The 26,554-nt window shown below is 40.3% G+C and overlaps 2 protein-coding genes across 8 annotated transcripts in view; both read left to right on the forward strand.

Moving 5' to 3' along the window:
• Positions 1–5,233, forward strand: part of clip2 (CAP-GLY domain containing linker protein 2) — a 41,387-nt gene extending 36,154 nt beyond the window's left edge. For 5 of the 6 annotated variants that reach the window (XM_051401075.1, XM_051401079.1, XM_051401080.1 and 2 more), the window contains 4 exons: positions 715–874; positions 2,192–2,380; positions 2,700–2,763; positions 2,855–5,233. In XM_051401075.1, the coding sequence (XP_051257035.1) occupies positions 715–874; positions 2,192–2,380; positions 2,700–2,763; positions 2,855–2,871 (430 nt within the window). In that variant the 3' untranslated portion in view covers positions 2,872–5,233. The remainder of the gene's footprint in view (positions 1–714; positions 875–2,191; positions 2,381–2,699; positions 2,764–2,854) is intronic. The other variant, XM_051401078.1, reaches the window with a different exon arrangement.
• Positions 5,234–6,296: 1,063 nt separating this feature from the next.
• The window catches only part of gtf2ird1 (GTF2I repeat domain containing 1), a 33,517-nt gene continuing 13,259 nt past the window's right edge, over positions 6,297–26,554 (forward strand). The window contains exons 1-12 of one of the 2 annotated variants that reach the window (XM_051401425.1): positions 6,297–6,730; positions 13,246–13,375; positions 13,728–13,869; positions 15,310–15,384; positions 15,769–15,952; positions 18,971–19,287; positions 19,949–20,044; positions 21,095–21,178; positions 21,902–22,085; positions 24,096–24,121; positions 25,617–25,743; positions 26,289–26,332. In XM_051401425.1, the coding sequence (XP_051257385.1) occupies positions 6,636–6,730; positions 13,246–13,375; positions 13,728–13,869; positions 15,310–15,384; positions 15,769–15,952; positions 18,971–19,287; positions 19,949–20,044; positions 21,095–21,178; positions 21,902–22,085; positions 24,096–24,121; positions 25,617–25,743; positions 26,289–26,332 (1,504 nt within the window). In that variant the 5' untranslated portion in view covers positions 6,297–6,635. Of the gene's footprint in view, positions 6,731–13,245; positions 13,376–13,727; positions 13,870–15,309; positions 15,487–15,768; positions 15,953–18,970; positions 19,288–19,948; positions 20,045–21,094; positions 21,179–21,901; positions 22,086–24,095; positions 24,122–25,616; positions 25,744–26,288; positions 26,333–26,554 lie in introns of both variants that reach the window. The other variant, XM_051401424.1, reaches the window with a different exon arrangement.

Below are 26,554 nucleotides of genomic sequence, written 5' to 3' on the forward strand. Positions count from 1 at the left end.
AAAGCAAAAACAGTTGGCCATTTACACATCCTAAGTCCCATTACACATTTGATGCATTGAAAAACATTAGCTTAAAAATATGTAAAAAGAGAAAAAACTGCCCAGAGGGACTGATTGGTAATAGGAAATGTTTTTTTCTGTTATGAGGTGCACAAATGAATATATAGCACTTTAAATCAGGGCAGATGTTAAACTAGCCAGCCCCTGTGGTTAATATGCAGTGTCCTGTGTGTGTGTGTGTGTGTGTGTGTGTGTGTGTGTGTGTGTGTGTGTGTGTGTGTGTGTATTTGGTTCACTGACATTAGCATGCAGGAAGACAGCCAAGTACTAGTTCATCAGAGAGTTTGACTATTTATTGGAAGGGGGCATCCATCCACCAGCCAGTTTGATATGTACAGAGATGAGTCCGCCTCCACAATCCCACTGGCCAAACTGGCTAAAATATTTTTCACATAATGGGCTGGTAAGTGTTTAAATGATAATGACCTTTGTGCAAGGTCTAAGCAGATGTACCACTCCTAGAATCCTTGACGGTAAAATTGCACTGCTTCTCTCTCATTATTGCAATTCGGAGCCGTAAAGTTCACAGCAAGTCATCGCAGCACTGCAGGCCAGAAAAACACCAACAAAACTGGTTCTATTTTTCAGTTTTTACCAATCACTCAAGGTTCCTTTGTTTCTTATTCCTATATGTTGTTCTTTTTTCTATTCCAGGAGTCTGAATGAACTGAGGGTGTTACTCCTGGAATCGCATCGCCATTCGAGGGACATGGAGAAAGACCTGAACCGAGAAGTGCACAAGGCTGAGTGGAAGGTCAAGGAGCAGAAACTTCAGGATGACATCAAGACCTTGCGTGAAAAATTACTTCTACTGGTGAGAAGGAAGGACTTTGTGATGCTAAGTTAACACTGCTTCTGGGGTCACTCAACCCCCGACAGTCATCAGTCATTATCAGTTTTTGAGACATTTACTCTTTCTAGAAATGCTGTTCCCCAGCAAGCATAATGCATTATTCACGTCTCCCCAACAAATGGGCTTACCAAGGGGAGATTGTAGTCAACAAATCATATTTCAAACAGATAACTGACAGACAGACAAATGCTTATTACAGCAGAAGGACAGACGGGCGTCTAGGCTCCATGACTCCCTGCAGATATGTTTACAAAGAGATATTGGGAAGTGGTGAGCAAATATCCCCTAATATACCCTCGCCGGAGCCTGGAAGGGGAATGCTGGGGTGGTGTCAGGACTGAAAGAGCCGGCAGCAATACTGAGGCAGGGCGGCGGGTAGTTAAAGAGCCAAATTTGGAAGGGGAATGCTGGGGTGGTGTCGAGGATCTGAAATAGCTTGCTGGCGTCGCTCCATTGGTTGGGGGTGGGGGGGGAAGAAAATGTAAATATTACTGGACACAACTCTCTCTGACCCCTCGGTTTAAGTAGGAAGTTAGCTAAAGCTGGTCATTGAACTATCGGCAAGAACATTAATAATATTGTAATAATAATGTCCAAAAATGCGTTTTCCTTTGACCTCTGGGAACAGGATTTACCATTGTGAACTAATATATATATATAAATAGTAGTACCAGCTATTCTATGGCCAGGATATGCACCCATGTCTTTCAAACTCCACACCTATAATGTGCAACGCAGCCTGCTTGTTAAAGTTTTGTAGTCTCCAAATCTCAGCCGACATAACCCTGATGACGTCGCCAGGCTGATGACGTCACCAGGCTGATGACGTCACCAGGGTTATTTTCTCAGCTTGACGAAGCTCCTCCAGAGCCACAGAAGACATTATACAACTGTTGTCACAGGCTGAAACCATGATGGATACACTGATATTGATGTGTAAAATGGGTTTTGAGATTTTTACTGCAACCCTATTCGGGTTTTTATAGCTGGTATTGGGGTCTTGTCCACGTAGAGATACACCATAATCTGTACCAAAGTAATATACGAGCTAGTTAGACTGATTACATACAGACTGTGAAGGAAGCTGTTGGTTTATATATTTACTGTATAATCCGTGCCAATTGAGGTTATCTCTGAGAGTAAATTTAGTATATTTACATATGAAAATGTGTTCTTTATGTTTGAATAATGTATGTAAATCAAATATACTGTAGCATGATATGAATGATTTAACAGCAGGCACTGACTATTATCTTCCCGCCTTGTGTTTTATTTTAGGGTCGGGAACGGTCTTCACCTGACCACCGGCGGTACTCCATGCTGGACCCCTCGGCCCTGGACTCAGAGATGACCCGCCTCCGCCAGCGGCTGTTGAGCACCGAGGACGCCCTGAGGAACGCCTTGGAACACAACCAGCAAGTCGACCAGCTGGTCCAGGCCATGCGCAGGCATCCAGATAAAAGCCCGGTAAAACTTTAAAAATCTTTTTTGTGTTTTTGTGTCAGGCAGCTTGTGAAGAAGTGTCCATATCAGGTTTTAATGTCAGTTAAAAGGCTTGAAATGTGTGTTTTATGCAGAGATAAATTAATTTTTTGATGTGTCCTGTAGATCAGAGACCATTTTAAAAGAGTATTTCTACATTTTTTTAGAGTTAGATAAAGAAATTCCACAACATCCACCATCCTAGTATCCAGCAAGAGTAACTCTCAGGAGGAAAGCGAATAAGTGTATTTCTCAAAATGTCAAAATAGTCCTTTCACTCATAATGTGTCACAATGTTTTTCAGGCACATGGTGCGAATTCAGCCAATGGAATTCATCATCAGGAGTCAGACAGTCCTCGAGATGTTGGTATTCTTTCATTTTATTTTAAAGCGTCAGAGATGCGGCGATAACACTGACGCCTCTCAGTGCTAAGACATCTTGTTTTTGGCTTTTTCAGGACCAACACTGATATGAGCAGAAGAGATAAGACTGAACTGGGACGTGCAGACGTACATCTTAAAAGAAAAGCTCGTCCGACGTTTCTCCTGATCCTGAGATGGATGTCTGAAGAACCTTTCAGTTTACAGTTAAAACCAAAACAGCGAATCTCTCTCTCTCTCTCTCTCTCTCTCTCTCTCTCTCTCTTGAGGGAATTTATGTGTTTGTTGCAGAAAGCACCTATTAGCCAATCATGAAGACCGCTTAAAGTACTATAAAATATAAACAGGAAATGGGACATGGACATGAAGAGATATTATCGGTACAACTCCCAAGAACATACAGAATGGCAACTTTTCGATTGCTTTACAGTAGTTAGAAAAATTTGAAGCTACAAGTTGCCGGGAACTCTGTGACAATTCTGAATTTTGATCCGGAAGGCAAAAAAACGGCTGATGGACAACGATGTGAAGAAATGAAGAACCGGGTCTCAATCGCTTTGTTTATTTTTATTTATTACTTTTACTTTGCTCCTCAGCTTTGTAATGATGCTCTACGGGTGAGCTGTCCTGGCCAGTGATACTCAGAGCAACTCTTCAAGGATGACAGTGGCTTATTTTTTAGGGAGTTTGGCTCATTTGTCACTTTATTAAATACCTGATGAGAGAATTACTAGCAAACTCTGTCCGGTGCTTTAGTGTACAATAAAAGTTATTGGAAGTATTAAAAAGGGGCCTTTAAAGTAATAATTCACCCCAAAATCTGTCTTTTCAATATAAAATACACACTCAGAGCTAAGTAGCTGAATAAAGTTTTCATTTCAACGTCCTTGGTTGTGATTAGACTGAATCCATTTGTTATAATGGATTCCAGTGGTCAGTTTCATGTTTGGAAAATGTTTTAAACCGTCCACAGAAATGTCTAAAACCACCTCCCACAACATAATCCACTTCTCCACTCTCCAGCCATGTGCTGAGTCTGTTCCAAACACTGTTTCTTTCATCAAGATACAGCAAAAACACTGTCTCAATTCTCACATACAGCCCCTTTTGATACTGAAAAAAAGACAGATCTTAAAGCAGTCGGAATGTGTTTGTTTTGGTCTTTATCATTTATAAAAATCAGTTACAAAAAGCGTTTTAAACCCTTCACTGTCTGACCATCATCAAGTAACAGTACTCTTGGACTCCCTGATACTCCCTGAAAAACAACTTGAGATTTAGATTTGCATCTTTAAGTAAGCAATCAAGCACAACGAGGCGTCTTGATATAATAAAAAAAGATGGAAAGGGTGGAGGCACAACCCAAAGCAGGCTTTTATTCTCTCTGGCATCCTGTGAGTGTAATATCACGCTTATATAATGGCCACTTATCAGAGAAAACATTACATTTAATTTTTTTGAATATGTGGTATTCCGTCATGGGATCCCATTCAAAACTGTGGTTAGACCATTGATTTGAACTGTGCCAGTGACATAACAACTGACATAACAACAACATAACAACTGTTTACCATAAACTATTCCAAATCATCCTCCAGGGGATCTGTTACAGAACTGACAAAGATCATTTCAACCACTAATCCTCTCTTCAGGTGTTTGATAAGGTGGCTGTTGGGCCAATTTCCTCAAAGAAAGCAGTCCTTTTTAGCAATTGCACAACAGTGGACTCCCCGCTAGGACTCGAGATTAATATTAATGAACCTGGGAGGCTCTGAGTTATGTTATGTAGTGAATTATTCCAGACTTTTGCGTTCTCTTAAACTCTGTCTGAACCTGTACCAATACACTTCTTACTCTGTCGGTAATGATCAGCTATTTTGTTTACTGTGGACTATGTATCAGTACAGACTCCATCCATACGCTAGTATTAATTAATTATATACGGTACATCATAGCAGCCTTGTTTAATGCTGTATCAATGTGTCCCTGATTACTTTAATGACCTTTTGTTAAGTACTGAAGGGCTGTCACTGGAGCTAAAACCCAAACAATGGGTGTAAGGTGTTACACTCATCCTGACAACATCTGGATTTAATTTGCAAAAAAAAAAAAAAAAAAAAAATGGCATCAACATAGGATTTATACTGTAAGTCTTCCAAATATTGTTTTATCCATTTGTCAACTAAACTATGAGATCCTGTTTGGAGCTGGCCATAGTTTGCCGTCGTTGCATTACAGGGGACATTACGCAGAGGTGAGTGGTGTGGAAAGCTTGGAGTTGTGTCTCCTGAGCAAAACATGTAGGGCAGGCGCTGGTCAGCTAAGATAAAAAAAAAAAAAAAAACTAAATTTTCCATTGGATATTGTACATGGCCTTTTTCAGCTGGAGGGTTCATACCCTATGGATTATTGCTGCAATGGTTTTGGAGATTGAGTCATTAAATATTAACAATGTGGGCAAGGGCTGGTGGTGTTTTATTTCACACTCTCATGTCACTTCTGTCTGTTTGTTTTTGAGGGCAAAGCACAGAAGATAGGTATGTTTCGACAGAGTTGATTCAAAGTGGTGTCAGATTTCATGCCACTAAGAGGTTAGGTGGTTTGGGAATTTCTGCCAGCAACCATAACCATTTATATATTTCTCAGCCAGACTCTCTCTCATACACACACACACACACACACACACACACACACAAGATAAAATAAACCCTGCTGTAAATCATAAACTTGTCTCAGGCAAATATTTGGTAGATGTCAACCAGAAGAGGAGGCAATAATTCCTTCATGTGGAAAAAGGGGGCCAAGTTCCTCGATGGTGAAGATGAAACATCCAGAAATTGCATGTTTATTTACAATCTTTGTAATTTCAAACCTCCAGATATATCACTTTTACTTGCTGGTCTTGGCAAATGTCAGGTCTTATCCACACGTCCCAGTTATTTGCCCGAGGGCAGATTGGTTATGCCGGTGACATTTGAATAAATAAGTGATTACTTATTTGCAGAAGTGAGCAACAAGTTCAGCATGAAGCACAGGAACAAATATATTTTTTTGCTCTGGGTGAAACATAGTTTAACTTAATATATAATATATCGTGGTCTGGGGGGGTTAGAAGGAGCAAAATAAATGAAACTAACCAGATTACAGTGATTTAGTGGAGTATACATTCGATAAGTAGGGTTACATTTATTATAGGATAACTATTTCTTCCTTTTCCTATCATATGAACTTTGCCCTGTATTAAACAGCCAGGCTATTTTTAGGCAATCACAAGAGCTATGGCAAAACTGTTGTGGCCAGAAGACCCGTGTATAGCTGCTTATACATCCACTTTGGACAAAATCCTAAAAATAATTTGGCTACTGAACTATAACACCAAACCACCTTCATGCAGTCTATAGGAGGAGGAGGAGGAGGAGGAGGGGGGGTTTATTCAAAGCACAGCTGACAGTGTGAAGTTGCAGCCAAAGTGGCACACAGTGATTTTAAACAGTCACATCTCTAATATAATAAGAAATCGTGCCAGGAATATTTCCTATCCATGTAAATTTGTGCTCCCTGAGGGTTTTTTTTTTTTTCCAAGAGGTTCCTCCGCTAATCCTGTATGTAAATTGCAGCCAATAGATGCTGTTGTTGAGTTGGGCTGGGATTAGCAGGAGGCGAATGAGTTTCAATTTTACTGGATTACAGAACAAAGAAAGGGGAAAGGGACACCCTGCTCTGTTAAGGGGGGAAAAAAAAGAGAAATAAAACTTAGGGATAAATACACAAATAATAGACTGTAAAACGTGCGATCGGAGTCGGGATTGTGGTGTTCCGGATTACGATGTTTTAGCAGACGGTTCAGCTACATTGTGGATGGGAATTGTGAGCGTTTCTGATGGATTAAAACGGGGGAATAAACCTATTCCGGGATTGACAGCAGCAACAAGGCTATTTAATCGCTCATTAAGGTGAGATTTTTACATTAAACCCAAACACTTTTACATGGTGTGTTTTTCGCACAGCGTGATGCTTTTTTTTTCGTGACCGTGCGTTCAGAAATTTACAGATTATAACCTAATTTCTGGACTGGGGGAGAGAGAGAGGGGGGAGAGAGAGGGAGAGAGAGAGAGAGAGAGAGAGAGAGAGATGAAAGGAAAGTGCTAACGCTAGCTAGCAAGAGAGGGGCTAACGCAGTTTTAAGCTAGCTAGTTAGCTAGCTCAACGTTTATAACGCCGTTAGCTAATGAGCCAGCGAAGACAGGATAGTGTTAGTGAGCAGTGAAAATGAGCCCAGAGGGTTGTTAGTCTTTATTTAATATTTAATATTAAGATACAGCGTCTTGTTCCACACACACACACACACACATAACATAACATATTGCTATCACTGATAAGGTTACCGAGCTAGTAACAACAAAGCCAGCTAGCTAAAGTAGCGAGTGTAAATGAGAAAGGACAACCCGACGTTTTGAACTTCAGATAAAAAAAAAACCAGAATATAAAAAGGTTTTAAACTAACAAGCCCCTCTCTTTTTGCTGAGTTAATTGCGACCTTCCTCTGCTGTGTTAATGCGCAGTAAACTTAAAAACAATAGCTCACATAATTGTGCTGTTTGCTGTTTTATTCCAATGTGGTATTAAAGAGGCAACAAGATAATCGAGATAACACAACAACAAATGGGATAACGTAAAAGTGGAAGTGTTTGCTTGGGGATTTATTTTGAAGACACACACACACACACACACACACACTGATTGAGTGCTGTTTTCTTCCTGATTTTGCTCCCAGCTGTGTGGTTGTGTATAAGAAACAAAGTTCCTGGAATAAACAAAAAAAAAAACAACTTTGCTATCTGAAAGGATTGCATTCACAAGGCAAGGATAAGAGATGTATCCTTTATTTATTGCACCCTGGTCTCACATCCTGTGGTTTTCAAGCGTTTTTCTCCTGGGTCCAGCTTTTCAAAGTAATATGTCTCCTCTCTCATGTGATGTGAAGTTAATAGTAGTTGCTCCTGCCAGCATTTTTCCCAGCACAAGGAGCTCCCACCACATCTCCCAGCTCTGAATGTGCCATGATATCTCTTGTATGCATATAGTGTCAGGCCAACTCTATTCAGAATATGGCAGTGTAAAGTTACAGTTGAAATGCATCCTTATTTTTAAGCAGCTATTGTAGTATTTGTCCGTATCATAATGTCCAATTACCTTTTATTAACCTATTAACAGCTCATTAACTCTCTATTAACTTAACCGGTACTCTGGATATTTGTGAATTAGAATGACCAATTTATGTGGCTATATTAACCTATTATAAACCCACTGAACTGTTGGCACAATATAACTTAATTACCCTTATAAACACAGCCCTTTGTTTATTGTTAGAAGAGGGGGAAAAAACTGCTGTTTTCAGTTAAAAAAAGATAACCAAGTTAGTTCATCTGGGCCTAAAGGATAACTCGTGTTTTTGTGTGTGTGTGTGTAAATGTTGTATACGATATTGCCATCCGATATGTTGCTTTAATTTAGTCAAATCTAAGCCTGTGTCTGAAGGTCGAACGTTTTTATTTCTCATATATTTATAATCTCTCGTGCTTTGTTTGCCATTGAATCCTGCCCGGCGTCGCAGTAGTTAAAAATCCTAACATCAGTGATGACATTCCCGAAAGGCCACAGCCTTAGGCACAGGGTGTAAACAAAGAGATTACGTTGGTGTTTGCTCTAATAATAAGTTAAATAGTAGCTGTCAAACCACACCTTGTAAGTTGGATGTCAAAATTGCGGTCATACTTTCAAGAAATGAATTGTCCTTTTTATTCGGTTACTAAAATGCCAGATGTGTAGTGAAGATTGATTGCGCATTACGATTCATCTGGAAGGAAGGCATTCACTTATTGTAGTCATCCAACTATTGAGCAGGCCACAGACCACTAAAAGAGGAGCAGCCAAGATTTGGGTGCCAAACATTTGTCTTAAGGGCCTTGTATACCTGTGGAATTCCCACATAGTTGTGTTTCCTGTTATTTTGCCTAATTAGACGTCCTGTGAGTGTGTGGGCATGTACAGATTACACTTGACTGGCATCTCTCCGAGACTCATATTAGTTTTCTTGTACCTGTCAGGGCATAAAAAGATAGACTTATTACACTGATCATCGAGTGGGCTACAGATCCCGACTGGCACAGTGCCGGTTTAAGCCAGTTGGGCACGGTTGCCATCTAAATTCGCCACTCAAAATGGCATGTGCCTCTTATGCTGACCTGATTCGACGGCACTGTGCTGCAACGCACGTAAAACAGAATAAGACGTGTACCAACAGCATCATAAATAATACAGACAAATAAAAACACACTCTGTCTGAATACAAATGGAAATAAAATGGTATATATATTGTCTCTGCCAACATCTAAAAGCTGTAAAAATATGCAGTGGAAGGTACCCTGTGGAGTTCTTGTGGTTATCAACAAACTCCAACAAACAAAGTTTCTGTTTGGACTCAGTGGTGCTCACCAAAAAAGCATTGTGTGCATCTTTGAGGCCTAACAAAAGGTGTGTGTCTGCCCTGTAAAAAATGTGCAGTGCTGTTTTCTTGGCCACCTGTAGACAAGTGCACCTGTAAATAAGTGCCACCTGCATGCTCTCGCATAAGCGTCTCCACTACCGGCTGCTTTACTATTTACTATTAGCTGATAAAGATGTAACATCAAACAGCAAAGTCTAAGGGAATGTAGCCAGGACTTGAAATAAACTTTTTCCAACTGTCCCGAATTCGCCTTTCATCTGTCCCAGATTTAAAAACCACAGCCCCAAATGTAAGTTCTTTTTTTCATTCTGCATTATAAATATAGTTTTAATAACTTTGTTTCAGTAACGTGCATCACCTCATTGCTCTGGTCCGCTATGGAAGTTATGCAAGTTGTTCTCTGCACAAAAATTGACCCCAGGTGTCAGTAGTTATTATTCTTTTATTCATTGGCTAAGTTACTGTTTCTTGTTCATTTCAAACGGTTTGATCAATAAATGCATCACTGCAAAGTGCAGTGCAAATGCACGCACTTTTAACATTATTATTTCAACCGAATAATCTCAAACTCACTACAGGGACGTTGTATGTTTGAAGTAAAAAAGAAAAAAAAAAACATCTACACAGGGAGAGAGAAGATCAAATGGACTAGGCTATTTAAATATTTACAAGATCAAATGAACTATTTACATATAGCTATAGGAACACCATAATCCAGCGATCTGGAATGAAAGAGTGAGAGAGAAGCATTAATGTGACCCACACGCCTCACCTACAGGCTGCCTGTACAAGAGGAGAGGGAGAGACCCCGGCACTGATAAGTTGTCCGCTTTGTAGAAATAACGTTGTTAAGAGGGTCTGAAAAGTCGCTAAATGTAAATAAAAGTGGCCAAGTTGGTAACTCTGCAATTAATGTTGTGTGTGCATGTGATGGAGCGTAAAGCTATTAAACGAATGAATGAATGAATGAATATTAACATCCTGTGAAACCACGTCTATGTCATATGATGAACGTTGTTTGTTTTAAAGGACACATGCTTATTTAGACTAATAGCCTGTTTATTCAGTGGAGAGCGTAGCCATGCTCGGACAACACACCTCGATCACGTGTGTGGACTTTCTAGCCGCTCACGCAATCAAGAGCGTTGCATTTCTCCTCAGTGTTGGTGTAAAACAAAAGCACGAATCTCTTGGTGCTTCCCTGCGCCTCGTTGTTGGACAATTGATCGCGGCCTCCATTTCCTCATTTCAAAGCCTCAAAACAACAAAAACAGAACTCCTGAGGCTGATATCTCTCTCGTTGCACGTATACGATAACACATTCTCGAGCCTATCCGGTATGACACAGCTAAAGTGGACCGACTCGGGGCCCGTGGTGGAAAAACCCTGATAAAGAAACAGCACAGTGACCTAAAGTCACAAACACAATGCCATAAAAAGATGTGTTGATGAATTTACAGCCAAGATTAGCAATGCAGTACACTCGCCCCCACTGTGGTAGACTGGGTGAAGTCCCTGTAGCCATAATGGAACATATTACCATCAACAAAAAGCAACTGGTAAACAGCAATAACATCTGTTTGTGAGGGTGTATTCTTCAAACATTCATCATGAAACGTCATTGTGTTTTCCTGGCAGGACTGAGAGGGTGACAGGTGCCACACAGGCCGGACAGGCCAGTACTTTTTAGTAATTTGAGTATGGAAGCAAAAGTTGACTACTTGTTTAGAGATTTAATATGCAAACTGTAAATGCTTTGAAAAGGGGTTTAAGTGAAAAAAACCTTATTTCTAGAGTAAATATAACCTTTTGACTCCATCTTGCCCCTTTTTAGAATTCCAAAGACTGCTTTCGGTGTTTTAAATTACTCTGACATCGAGCTTTTTTAGTTGGCCACCTTGTGTAGATATTGACATTATTTGGAGTCGTGGCCAATGCACCCCTCTGTCAGTAAACAGCCTCATCGCATTACAGAGCTTTTTAAGGTCCTCTTAAACAGATTTTATGCAGTTTCTGAGCAAATTTAAATTATCTTAGAGGTTAGCTCCAAATGACACTGAGGCAGTTTGCCCAGGATTTTAAGATGCAGGAAAAAGCCTGCAAGATACACCATAATAAGACATCAGTAAGGAGTTGGAAGCCGTTCCTAGTCCTTTTGGTTTCTGCTGATCATGTTTTTAACAAACAATTCTCATAACATCCAAAGTCCACGACGTGAAGCAAGTTATAAAACCTGTAGCTCCCACTAACAAAGATCGCTGGCTGACATTTGTGGGCTCAGAGAATAAGTGAGCTTTTGTCAAAGATCACAGTGAATAGTGCTGGCATGTCCACAAAGTTTGGGTAATTCACTGTCAACAGAGCAACTGCGGGATTTGCATCTAAGAATCTTCCTTTTTTTTTAGCTTCATAATTGACTCCCGGTTGCTTAATTTATTAATGTCGTTCCACACTGAACTGTTGGATATTCACTGAGAGCCATAACAGGACTGTGACATTATGCTTGAGCTTGTTCTTGCCTGTGCAATTGACATGGCATTATCCTGAGCCTGTGCTTATCCCCACCTTTCTCCTCGTTGCTACTTCCTTTTGCCTTTTAAATATGTGAGGGAAAGAGGCCATCTATTTCGAGACCGCAATCATTTAGGAGGGGGCTAATGTTTGCTGTGGCCTCAGGGGAGGCAGATTTAGATGGCCAATAGACTTGGCACGTTCAGACTGGTGCAGCTGAACCCCACCCCATCCACCCTCCTCTTTCTCTCCCCAGCCTCTGTCTATCTCTCTCTACCTCTCTGTCCTCTCTCTATTGAGTCAGTGGTTTGGGCTTGCCAGAGGCTAGTATAATGGTTCCCAGTGTCTGGAGAGATTAAAGGCCAGAGCTGCATTGTTCAAATGCCCCGAGATTAGTTTCCAAGGAGACGGGTTTCAGTTGCCATGAGAACATAGTGCCTGGCTTTAGCCGAGCAGTTTTTCTTTAACAGTTCCTATCTGTTTGCCACTTCACTTTTATTCACATTGGCCATTTTGTTGTTTGTGGTTTAGATGATTTTGTTTGAAAATGCTAAAAATGTATTATTCAGTTACACCGCGGTAGTATACCTGCGGTTACTGTGGAAATGCAAGGTCTTATCCTGTTCATCTTGAGGCAGTATCTCTTCACTCTGCACCATCTGTCAAGGAGAGAAAATAAAGTACAAAATATGACATCATCTGAGTGCTCTAATTAGCCCCCAATGACAACGGCAGACCACAAGATCGCTGATTTCAGATGGATAGGGTCTTCAGGGATGGCGGTGGTGGTCAGTCTGCCACATTGGACCAGGCTTTGAATATCTCAGCAGCTATTACACAGACTGACATTAAATGTGGTCCCTTCCTCTGGCAGCACCACCAACATGGGAAATGTTTCACTTGAATATCTCAACATCCCCCCCTTTCTTTTTCCTTCTAGTGCCATCACCGAAAGTCCAAATTTGATTTGTTTAATACTTTAATTTATGACCAAATACCAGCAAAACTAATGATAATTGCAATCAGCCTCAGGTGTACTGTGTAGTGTTCATTAGCAAATGTTTGCATGCCAACGCATTAAACTAGGATGGTGAATACAGTAGACATAACCTGCTAAACATCACCATGTTAACATTGTCATTGGGAGCATGTTAACATGATGTCGTTAGCAGTTAGCTCAAAGCACCGCTGTGCTGTAAGTTGTTAGTGCATGAAATAAGCATCCAGGGTGAGTCGAAAGGTCCACGCTCTGTCTTCATTTATCTCCCAGCCTCCAGCATTAGATCGATAATCTGAATGAAAGCTTATATTTGCTTAAAGTCAAACCGAATGATGTCAGCAGAAACTGCTTTGAATGCAGGTCTCGGCAGCATGTATGCGTGCTCACATATTGGGTTTTTGTCACACTGTGGCTGCCCCCCTGAAAGTGTGTTCATCTGGTCCCCGCAGAGGCATGGCTCAGATGAGGAAGCTGGCATGTGATGGCATCAGGACGAACTCCCGAGGCGAGCCACAAGTCCCGCTGGTGTCTGCCAGACAGGAGATCCTCACCAGCCTGGTGTCAGCTCTCGACTCAGTGGTATGTCCCAGATCGAACTTCACAATGTCATTTCGGAGATCTTATTCTGTGGTCTCGGGATGATTAACTACTAACTACTAATTAGTGAAAATCCACCCTAAAGCATTGTGTCTCTGAACCTGTTTCATGGTTAATATTTGTTTATGTGCATATGCTTTGAACACCAGCAATTGATGATATGCACAACAATGTGAGAGTACTTGAGAGTGGATTATTCTTTTGGCATCCCATGAGAATCAGAATGCTTGAAATGCTTCTTCCAATTCCTTTGTTTTCTTAATGAGTTGCACATGTCCTCCTTCAGAGTTTCTGGTAATCACCTATGACGAAATAATGCCCGTATTCTTTGCAGTGCATGGCGATGTCTAAGCTCAATGCTGAGGTGGCGTGTGTCACCATACACGAGGACAGCGTGATTGCAGTCGGCACAGAAAGGGGCAGAGTGTTCCTCAACTCCAGAAGGGAAATCCAGACAGACTTCTACAAGTTTTGCCGTAAGTTTGTGCAGTGAAACAGATCCGACTCAGAGGAAATTTGTGGCCACAGTCTGTACAGAGCCTCACATAAATACATAGGTACATAGATAGATTACACACCACAACATAACTACATGAAAGACACAAAATACATCCAGATGTATACACACAACCAATGTGGTTTCCCATTATTCATTCTAGATAGAGCATCGATTGCTCTCATTATAGCTACAGCTGCGAGGCAGTTGCATAAAATGCCCTTGTGTCAGGCTTGTCTCTCGTAGGATTTTTGCGAGTTTTGTGAGTGCACAAATGCAGATTCAACCAGAATCTCCAATAACTGCAGCAGCTTGCAGTTTTGCTCAATATCAGATTACGTCATCATAACATAATTGAATCAACAAAGTAGTTGCAGTTTCACACATTTTGCCCTTTATCAGAACAAAATGATAAATCAGCAAACTGGTTTGTTGCATCTCATTTGGTGAAACCATCTGATGTGTTATGTTTGCAAAATAAGACATGACTGCTCATTAACTCTTATTTTTATTTCTTTTTGTTTGATCTTTGAATAAAACTGATATGACATGTTAAAGTCAATGTCAAAGAGGACTTATATATGGCTTAACAGAATTTAAAACATTCTCATAAAACACTTAATAACGCATTCAGAATATAGTCTGCAGTATTTCTCTTGTTTTGGCAAGAGGTTGAATAGTCCTGTACCTTGTGAGTAAATATTCTAGGCTCAACCAAATTGTAAGCCATTTCCTTTAGCTTTCATTTCCTATAAACAAACTAATATGCAAGGTTGAAAGCTGAGCCCTGTTTCACAAATCAGCATTGGGACATTAAGTCCCACCTGTTGACCTTGAGTGCAAAAGTACAACAAATAGTGCTCTCAGAGTCCTCAATGTTTCCCTACTAACAATACCAATTTGATGGTTTGTGACCTCCCATTACGCAGTTTAATTTTATTAGGCTGCGTATCACAAGGTGAAATGAGTTTTTCCAGCCAGTTACAAGGAGCAGTAGCTCCAGTTTACTTTATTTAGTAAAGACATAAAATAGAAATAAACCATTTGTTTTGGTAGTTGGCCTTCAACTGCAACAAATGAAGAGGATTTGAAGTGAATGGCTGTATGTTGCCTACTTAATCACGTTGTTGGAAATGCTTTACATTTATCCAGACACATTCTAGGACAGACGAGTCATTCATTTTGTACGCCACCATTTCTCAAAAGGTGACATATTCATTACTTTTAGGGAACCAGATTCTCAATCTTCTTGTTTTTGTTTCTTTGGAACAGTTAAAGTCAAGGCGCTGACTCCATTAGGGAGAAAATATAGTAAGGCAGGTCATTTGGACCTACTAGCATCTGAAATGTTCTTGTGCAGCTATTATTTTTTTAATGCTATTGGAATGTGCAAGATGTGACTTTTGTCATTTGGCTTCAGGGGTGCCGTGTCTGCAGAATCTGACGACAGCAAATGCCCATACCAAAGACCAGGAAGGCGATCTCAGCAAACTGAGTAAGGACAGTGAGCATGGGAAACCGAGAGCTCCATCAGACGTTCAGTCCAACATCTTTGTTCTGAGGAAGATGGTGGAGGAAGTCTTCACTGTACTTTACAGTAAGGCGTCACCACATGCAACATGTTTTCCACTTACCTTAATTCGTAATTATCACTCTGATGAGTCTCTATTCATGATTTACATCATCCTCAATATTACCTATATGGAAAAAATGCCTTTCTAACCTAACTAATCAAAGCGAAGATTTCCCCTTACCCAATCATAATTATTATAAGTTATCCAGGAGCAGAGCAGAAGCTGTTTAATTTGAGAACTGCCAGTTCTGTAATTCTGTATAAGATGTATTTCAAAGTACTCACACTGCCTCGTGCAATGTGCAGGTGAGGCCGTGGGAAAGAGCAGCCTGGTCCCTGTGCCTTATGAGTGGATCCAGAAGGACCCCAGCTGTGTGGTGGCCCACGGTTTGCCTGAGGGAGTCTCCCTGAAGAAGCCCTCCGAGTATGACACCAAGACACTGATGAAGATTCTGGAGCAGAGCCACCGCATCCAGTTCACAGTAAAAAGGTGAGTCTGTTGTCTGTTATTCTTGAATCCGCTGCGGTTCGGGATAACAGATTGCTTTTATCAGATCATCAAACCAGCTGTTACCCATCTGATCACTCTAAAATGGGGGGGGAAGGAAGTTTGGCATTTCAGCTTATCCTCTAATGCTTTGCAGAGATACATGGTTGTGTATGGCTCGAAGCACGTAGCCGCCTTGGGATGTTTGTAGCTAGTTATTGGTAGCAGACAGGCTTTAGTGTATTAGTCAGGGATAGACAGGGTTTTAATTCTGTTGTGGAAAACGCTCTCTCAGGTTACATACACTCTTACAAGTCTCTGCAGAACATGTTTGCTTCATAACAAAAACCTGGTCAGATTAAACAGCATCCATTGCAGAAGCTGGACTAGGACAGCAACATGTATTTTGTCAATGTCAGCGATGCAAGTAACATAAAGCCTGTTAATAATATGAATTAAGGGGGCGTACTGGTAAAGTCTGGCAAGCATTGCTGAGGGTGGGTAACTCTATAGAGGCCTAATCTGATGCTTCTTACCCAGAAGCCAAAGCTCCTCTCGGTGGGAGTTGGGCACAATCTCTAACATGCATTTACAGATTTATGCAGATTGAAAAGAATGATGTGTGACAGGTTCCCCTCCCTTGTTAGTGTGTTTCTGTGTCCATTGATCAAGATACCTGTCAGTCCCTGTGACATCACGTTCACTCTATAAAACTCTATAATAGGGCAGCGTGAACTCTAAATAGTTGTCTTAGTGGGCGTTCAGACGGAAAATTGCCTTGTGGTTTAAAAAGCAAAACAAAAAATGCTAGGGCCTGTGCTGTTCAGGCACCACAGTAGCAATGAAATGTGATCCAGGAAGTACAGTTTAAGTAATGCACTTGAAGGCTTATCAGACGCCAAAACTCTGCACAGTGGTTTATAAGACTATGAGACACAATTTTACAACTTTTGGAAAGTTGTCATGGTGACAAAGGGTATAAATAAGGCTTTTTAAGTTATAAAATAACTATATCTAGTTATAATAAACTATGTCATACAGGGACTGCCTAATGTCTAGCCACAATGCTTTAATTATATGTAGTTTGTGGGGAGAGTGTTTGTATGATTGAAATATACATTAAGTCAAGCTGGTCAAGGTCATCAGATTGGGCCACAAGACTGAGCACATTTTTAACGGATACGAAGTGAATACCTCATTATAACTTAATTTGATCACCTGTTGGCTTCCTAGAAAACACCAAACATCCTGCATCTACCAACTCATTAAATGTACGCAGTTCTAGTTGAGCCTGCTCTGTTTTGGAGCATAAAAGACTCTCTTCTCTGTGTTTGCTCGATTAATAACAACTGTCACATGCCACATGACCACAGCAAATTGGGGGTTTCCTGTCTCTACAGCTGTATAATGAAGCTGAATATGAAGAGTCTTAAAAAAAAATACATGCAACACACTGTAGCTGTTGTTAAGAGGAAACAGATACTCAAAGTTTGTTGGTCTCTTTGCCACTTTTTTTTTGGAAAAGCACAGGATTAGAGGTAGAGAGAGCAAAACAGTAAGTGAGTTTATTTATATAACCTAGCACCTTTAATCAGCAGACGTCACAAAGCGCTTCACAACAGAAGATAAAAGAGCTAGTAAAAGACAGAGAGACAGACAAGAGATGCAGACATCAAGCTAAAAACATTAAAATAAGAAGACTGAATAAAACACTCAAACTAAACAAAAGTCTAAACAAGAGCTTCTTTTTAAGGTGTAGAAAAGTGTTATAAGATCTATAAGGCCAATGGGAAAGAGTTCCAAACTTTGGAAACTACAACCTCAAAAGCACAGTGTCCTTTTGTCTTGAGCCTGGAGCGAGGAACAACCAACAAACCCTCATCAAAGGACCTCAGTGGTGATATAGTGCTGCAGTAGCTCTTTTATGTAGCCAGGTGCCTGGTCATGCAAGGTCAGGAAAAGGGAGAACAGGATTCTGAATTTGATGGAAAGCCAGTTTGAAGACATCAAAATCGGTGACCTTTTTGGAGGTCCGAAGCTTGGCAGCAGCATTTTGGGCTACTTGTAAACAGTTCAGGGAATAGTAAGACACGTGAAAAGGGAGGAAATAAACGTGTGAATAATCATCTCCATCAAATGGGCTTGAGTTTCGCAACGTCACAAACAGGAGCGAACCAAACAATTGACATGCTGGTCAAAGACTCAAAGCCTGGTCCATAGAAACACTTGGATTACTGAGGGTATATTTAACAGAAGAGGATAGAGAGCCAAGCTTTCTATCAGCGTTGGGACAACACCAGTTGTCTGTATTTAAAGTGGAAACCGAAAACCTTTTTGCTTTAACTTTTTATTATGAAGTAAATCTTGTTTGCACGGTTTAATGGCTATAGAATAACAACACCATTTAGATTGGTTCCCTATAAGCGAACCAATGACGTTACTCGCAGTATGTTATTATTCCTGTTCCCAAATTCTTCAGTGAACATGCTTCTTTTCCTTTCTCATTTCCAAACACCAGTTTGGAAATGAGAAAGGAAAAGAAGCATGATGAAATGATTGTGATCATTTCGGACAGCGACGCTTAACAACAGTGGCACAAACAGTAATACCACTGGGATTAACTTTTAACTGTAGAAGATGATCTGAGATCCATTTTTTTTTATGTAGTTATGGAACTTTATATTTTGTAGAACAGACAGTTTAAGGCTTAAATAAGGTTTAAACTGAATTTTGTCTGCAGAACAACGGAGAAAGGAAAGAGTTGAAATACCAAAGAAACACAACATCTCATTTTATTTATCTTTTAATTACTTCTTCGAGAAGTTATTAAGGGGATGTCATCCTAATGGAACAGATAAATGGGTCCTACTCAAGAAGAGTTGTTGTTGCTGCAGCAAATGCTAATATAAGCCAAGAGACACTTGGCAAGTGATGCAGTTTGCAAACAAAAAGCTTGATGTCAAGCTGTGATGTATGTAACCCTCTAAATGACTTTCCTCTTGATTTTGTGTCTGTGTACAGGCCAGCAGAAGATTTGTCTCGAGAAACCAAGACCAGCACTGATGTCAATCATAACTCTTCCACTGCCGTCATGACACCGAGCAACCACGGCCCGGGGAAGACTACTGCCCAGGTAGTCACGTCATCCAGTCCCGCCACTTCCAGCAACTCTGTTCTGTCAAGCTTCCTGTACGGCATGCCCATGTCATCCAAACCTCACCCAGACGGGAAGCTGGATTTCAAGCCCATGTCCCTCCTCAACCTCGGCAAGGACAGAGCGGCGAACTGGACTGCAGGCACCGACAAGAGCACATCTGTCAAGGACTGCGGAAGCAATGGTAAGAGGAGGGTGGGTTTCAACAATGGAAGATGATCTTTGGGCTTGCGGGTGTTCCACAGTCACAGCATTGAATGACCAGTGTGTGGGATTTAGTGGCAGGTTCATCATGGCGGCCTCCATTTAAGGCAACCAGTGGTATCTGTAGATTTAAAAGGAGGTAAAATTCAAGGTTGTCACGAAATTCACAATAATGATCATAACAATGAGGAAGAGTATAATCACTATATGAAAAACGGTTTCAGAAGTGCTTCATGCTACGCCTCCAGTGTGTCGAGACAAGTGGCAAATTTGCAGTGTGCTTTGAAGTCAGATTATTATACCGCTCATTATTTATTTCAAAGCAGCACTTAACTTTTACCTTGATGTCCTTGTTCTACTTTTATCTCTAAAAGGAGTCAGGTTGAGTTGCTTACCTTTATATGAAATCCTAGAGAAGAAGTCATACCTCTAAAATGTAGGAAAACACTACAAAACAAGACCCACACAGAATGGTGTATTTCTTTATCCTGGTACTTTTGCATGTTTGCAGTTAATTAAATACTTTAGTATCAATCGATGCTGGGGGAACTAATTAAATATCTGGATGCTGAGTGAACATTTCTGACTGAAATGAAAGTTAATTGAACTGAATATGTTTATTCTTTGGCTCGCATTTTCAGATGAGACAACAAGACTACCTGGTGAGCAGGGTCAGAGCCCTCCTGGCATCCACATCTCCAAGAGGCTCCTCTTCTCCATAGTGCATGAAAAATCAGGTGAGGCTGAACATGACGCCAGGAGGATATAGGCAGTCGGCCTCATTGTGAATGTATATATTCATACACTGACAGAATATTTTGTACTTCACTTACATTATATCACATCTACACTTATGGCTACAACCCATAGTATAAAATGGTCGTTGTGGGGGCTCAGTGCCTCACAGCAAGAAGGCGCTGTGTTTGAATCCCAGCTGGGCCAAGGCCTTTCTGTGTGGAGTTTGCATGTTATCCGTGTGTTTGCATGGCTTTTCTCCGGGTGCTCCAGTTTCTGCTCGGCGGCTGCTCCTAGTACTTAGATAGGTCAAATGCGAGAAGAAAGGAGAATGAATTTCCCTACAGGGATCAATCCAGCATAACTTAGTCATAAAACACTGACTTTGTAATGATATAACACATTAGAACGTACTGGAAGGAGGATTACCTTCATACAGCTGTGTATCTCTCAATAACAACTATTCCTGTGACAGAGTTTTAGTGTGATGTGGTGTTAGATAGAACATATGTGCATCTTGTACAGCGTTATATCATCCAATATTAGCTTATTACACATATAGTGTTATCAGTGTTTAAGTTAGCTGTTAAGTAACAAGAAACTGCTGTACAGAAAGATATGTTTGAGGTAGTTTATGAACTGTGACACCAGCATAGTCCGCAGAGAAGTTAAGAGCTCTAAAGCATTGCAAAAGCAAGCATGCATTTGGCAAAGTCAGTAACCAAAACGGGATCCATATCAAAAAAGGAGGATTTTGTGATTTTTGTCCTGCTTTGGATTTTGCAGGCCAAAAAACGGCCAAGTAACTGTTTACTGAACAAAGGCTAAACTATACTAACACTTAACCATTAAGGGCTAAGCTATTAAGATGTCTAGTAATCCTATAAGAAGATTGCACTCATTTCCCGAGTTGATATTGAGCTGATGGAGACGATTAATTTCGGATCTTTAGCGCTACAGTGAAATAAAGCTCATTTGAATGTTAAAGCTCCAATAAAGCGGTTGTCCATTTCATTGTACGCGAAAGCATTAACGGGGGTTGTTTCTTGCAGAAAAATGGGATTCTTTCATTCGGGAAACGGAAGACATCAACACATTGAGAGAATGTGTTCAGATCTTGTTCAACAGCAGATACGGTAAGCCGCTGTCTCTCTGTCTGTGGCATTTTAGGTTTTCTTTGGACCTCAGTATCACATACATGCAGCGATTTGGAAAAGGTATCTCTGCCTGCTCAAGCAATTGTTCATGCACAGTGGGGATTCTGTGCGTATCTATGGGTGTTGATGGATTGGGGTCAGTGCTTTGGTTTGATCATATTTTCCTCAGTGATACACAACATATGTATTTGTAACCACAGTATGCCGTCAATTGCTACAAAGAAGAAAGAGCCCAATCAGAAGCATAATACCGCTAATTATAAGTTAACTTCATGAAATATTTGCACTGTTTCGCCACTTATTTGTAGGTATTCTAAAGAGGCTTGCAAGCAGTCCAACTGCAGTGTACGTACTGGATACAGCATGTCTACAAGCAGTTTGTACAAATTAAGGGAAAAAAAACACTTGGGATCTGTTTTTACATTTTTCATCCGAGCCGTCAGCACCGATTATCATTCCTTTTAAAGTTTCATTTCTCATTTAGCTGGAATTATTTTTCACTTATGTAAACCTTTATACGGGGCGTGCGTCCCACTGGAGGCTGCTTTTCCTTATGTAAATTCATGTTTGTAGAGTTAACATGTGCTTAAAGTTGAATAAACTATTACTTCAAGACTTCAAGTCAACATCTAAAGGATTTTATTTCGGTAGCATCACATTGTTCTTCTAAAAAGCCTGCTGGCTCTGGTTTTCTGCCTCCAGCTGAGGCCCTGGGTCTAGATCACATGGTGCCTGTCCCCTACCGCAAAATAGCCTGCGACCCAGGGGCTGTGGAAATCATTGGCATCCCTGACCAGATCCCCTTCAAGAGACCCTGCACCTACGGAGTCCCCAAGCTCAAACGCATCCTGGACGAGCGCCACGGAATCCGCTTCATTGTCAAACGGTAACCAACGCTTTTAAGATCACAAGTGCTGTTTTACGCATATTGTTAGCACCTTTTTAAGCAGGTATGCATCTCTGGGACAAATGCACAGTGTTGATGTAGTTCTCAGACTAGATTTTAACACATCAATGCATGCCTCCATGTGTAATTCAGTCCAATTTAGTCACTGGGCTCAGATCGTGGTTTATCCACTTGCTACGTCATTATGGTCCATCTCCACTCCACCAAATTACAGTATGGCATCGCCTCTGAAACGTTTATTTAGAAAAGATTTTTTAATAAGCAGCCACCGAGCGAGCCAGCCTATACCATCTGTCTGTTAAACGTCTGTTTCCTTCAGCACACTATGTCCCGCTGACTGGTAAACCATTTCCATTCATGTCCCAAATGACTTTCCCCTGCCAGCATATTGCGGCTGCTCTTCCATCCATTCGTTTAAGCTAATTTAAATGAGCCACCATGCCTTGTTTGAGATAACACATCTTTTAACAAATCCTGCAGGCAGCTCATTAGTGTTAATACAATTAGGAAAGATTGAAAATGTGATTAATGCAGAATTACATCACATTCCCATTGTCATTGAGAGATGTTCCAGATGTAGGCCCTGATGTTCTTCTTTTTGGCATGTTCTTTGTTTACAGGCTATGTTCATTTTAAAAGTAACTGATCGTTAATTCTAATGGCTTTCTGCTTTAATTGCAACCAAACGTTTGTTCTAATTTAAGAACAAAAGTAGCCCTGCTATTAATAATAGCCAGATGATACACATGTTAGAACAACCTAACCTAACCTTTATTTTCATGTTATGAGCAGTTCAGTTTCAAAATTATAGGCAAGTAGATCCATAATTGTTGGCTTTTGGTAATAATGAAAATTCCACTGAATGTTTTTTTAAAACCAGAGTTGTGGCTCAGAGGAAAGGCGACGGGATTGGTCGTTTGTGTACTGGCCCAGTGCTTAAACACTCAGAGTTAAATATCTGGACAGCAAATGGATGGATTACATTCAGCACAGATATTTATGGTCAATAAAGGACTGAAACTGACTTTTTATGTGGTGACTACAACTTAATGTCATCCAAAGATACCTCAAAATTAGCCTCAGCTGTACTTGGTGTTTATTCCTAACGTACTTTAGAACACCAACATGCTAACAAGTTAACATTCCTGAAGAGGGACATTATTATATATTTTTTCTTACTGTCAACAAATGCCACGAAAAGACCACAACTGTCTATATCTTAGCCCATTCATTCCTACTGCATCTTTAAAAACAGAGCACAAATATAGTTCTATGTATAATTTCAACCATCAATAAATAAATGTAATGATAGCATGTTAACAGGCTAACTGTAAGCATGTCCTAATATGGCCACCGTACAGAGCATAAACATTTTGTATTGCCTTTTTAACCCTAACTTTAAATGTTTTACTCCACTAGGGGTAAAGAACTGATATCAGTGTGTGTAACAGCTGTAGACTATTAGACCTGTTCAGCAATGACCCCAATGTAAAATGAGGTCATCTTGCTTTAACAAGTCTGGTAGTGAAGTAGTTCTAGATGAAAGTTAACAGTACTCTTCTTCACCAGCTGGAAGTTGCAGAAATTCAATCTTAATCTAAAAAAAACCCCCAAAACTTTACAAGTAGACGTAAATGAACAAGACTTCTGGGAAATAGTTGTGTCTAAAGATTGATCATGATCGCAGCAGGAGAGGAATGTCTCGGTGGCAGACGGAGTGGTAGCATGTGCCAGAAGGAGGGGGGAAGCGATCCAAAAGTACAGTTATTTTGGGATTCAATGATAAGAATGAAATAACTCAATTACTTGATTGTTTGACTGAGACTGATTGTTTAAAGAGCAGTTAATGTGCTTAAAGAGCCGTTAATGATGTGTTCCTCTCCACATGTACAGTGTTTGCATCATGATCCTTTTGCCCCCGAGAGCTGAAACGCTCTTTGAACTCACTGACTAATGGCCCTTTTTTTTCCTCCCCTTTTTATATTCCAGAATGTTCGATGAAAGGATTTTCACCGGTAAGAGTGTGATTATTTTTTTGTTTGTTTGTCTTAATACCATTTGTGCATGCATATGAGCAGTGATTATTAATTAATGAAACACCGTTGCTCTGCCTCTTTACGACTTCTTTGCCAATGTCGCTAATTGTACTTGAAAATATGCCAGTGTTTCTAGAAGTTTAGTTTAGTTTCTGTTTGGGAAGCTGGTGGCAGAATAGTTTACCTTCCTTTTCTATACTGAATCTTACTCATTTATTTATTCACAGGCTAAAAGTCATCATGTGAGTTACACTAAACCGGCTAACTAAACATCAAAACTGTCTGAAAACACAAATGTTTTTTTTATATCTTATTGACCTACTGCAGCACTGACTTGTGTATGTATTGAAGGCATTATCCCTCAGTTGTTAGTTTATTAAGTACACATAGCTGAACATAATGCATCAGCTCTACAATAAATCCTCTCTTCACAAAGGTTAAAATGTTCATTCTTTTGTTAAAAACGTTTTCAGAGAGATGTTTTCAATGTTTAGTGTATCCTCACTGGTATAAATGGAGTGGACAGAATATATCTGGTGACCAAAGATCACAATTTAGGACCAAATTCTCATCATGTGACTGCTGTTAAGACCCCCGTCTCCAAATGACAGGGCCTGAAATGACACAGAACACAAGGCTGACACAGGCTTAGTAGGCACTCAAAGACACATACACGTAGATACCACATTCTATATATGTTAAGTGCCATTTTTAGTATAGTAAAAAAAAAAAAAACTGGCAAGACTGAAGCTTGTTTTTGCTGCATAGCGGCACAGATGGATGATGATGTGTCTCTGCTTGCATATATATTTATTTTCCAGTGACATAGAAAAACACTTTGATTTACTAGGCATTTAATGCACAAACTGACATGCCTCAAAACTGACATCGTACAGTCACACAGATCGCAACCGAGATTTTATGAGACGCATCTCGCACAGTGTGACATGCAGTGAACCTGTAATATTTCTGTTATCACAGAAAACAGAACATTGTAGCACTCATGACAGGAGAATTTATTGCAGGGCTGGTGCATTAGACTGCCTTAGTTTATGCTAGATGGACCTAATACACTGCCAACTGACTGTATAAGATAATAATTGTTGTTTGGTTACCTGATTGTTGTGCACAAACCTTGACTTTCCAGTATTGAGTAAAAATTAGATAAAATCACAGCTAGTGTGGCTCATTGCACAAGAGTAGCCTGCATTTTCATTAAAATGACAAATGATCTACATGTTTTCAAAGGGAACTCTGGGTGAAATGTAATTATTTTGGAAGGATTCCATGTGTGCTTTGTTGAGCCAGGCATTTAGCCGTACAATATTTGTCAGAATCTTTACAATTAATTACAGTAACCATCTAACGGAGGACTCTTCTGTCAAGCCTTTTATATATATATTTACACCCCACAGATGTTTTTTCGCTAATGGGATGCAGTGTTTGTTTATCGTCTGTGTCTTGTTTGTTGAAGCTGCTGGCAAGATTGCAAGGGAGGAGGGGAAGCATGACCTGGGCTCCACGCCTGAAGACAGCTTCCCCGACAATCTGAGCATCCCGCCCACCGCAGCCGAGCTGGTCAGCAATCCCCACAGCAGCAGGTCAGAGCACGGCCCTCACAGAAATTTAGCATCACCCCCGCAGACTTTGTTTATAATGTGGAAATATAAGACAGTGGGATGCAGCCAAATTGTACAGCATTCATAACCGGCATTACTCATAACGTGCACTGAAATAAACAGTTAAAATATACTGTTTTATAGAATTTACATTCACAATTCTACCGTGACACTGATTATAGCGACAGCCTTTAATTCATATTTTCATTTGCTCTTATTTTAGAAGGTTTATATCCCTTGGTTTCCCTTCTAATAGGCCTTTAGTTTTTGTATGCCGGTGAACGAAACAGTGCCATGTTTATCCAATAAATTAACTGACAAGGATGCATATTTAGAAAAGCTTGTTGGTGCCTAGTTTACTTGGTTTTTCAGACAAAACAAAATGAAATTAATAATTCTCATTCAAGTTTCCAGTGTTGGGGCCATTAGCAATTGTGTGTCCCTCTGCACAGAATGGCTTGTGTATTTTTAATGAATCAGTTCTGTAATTTGGTCCTCACCTGAGTGTGTTTTATCTAATATCACAGATCAACAAGTGCATGCGTGAGTCCCTTGGCTGACTGTGAAGCAGGTATGTGCAATTGAAAGCATTTCTGCATCATAAAAACTTTGTTTTCCCTGAAACTTTGCTGTCTGAAGTAAGAAAGTATTCAAAGCCCAAGTATCAAATTAAAGTTTTAAATCGATATTAACAGTCCTTAGGAGCCTCTAAGGAAAATTTCCCATCATGTTTTGCAGTCCAGTCAGTTCAAACACATTCTATCACCTACTTAAATCTGTTTAACACAGCCAT

The sequence above is a fragment of the Dicentrarchus labrax genome, unplaced genomic scaffold (assembly GCF_905237075.1).
Source record: "Dicentrarchus labrax unplaced genomic scaffold, dlabrax2021, whole genome shotgun sequence".
Classification (NCBI taxonomy): domain Eukaryota; kingdom Metazoa; phylum Chordata; class Actinopteri; family Moronidae; genus Dicentrarchus; species Dicentrarchus labrax.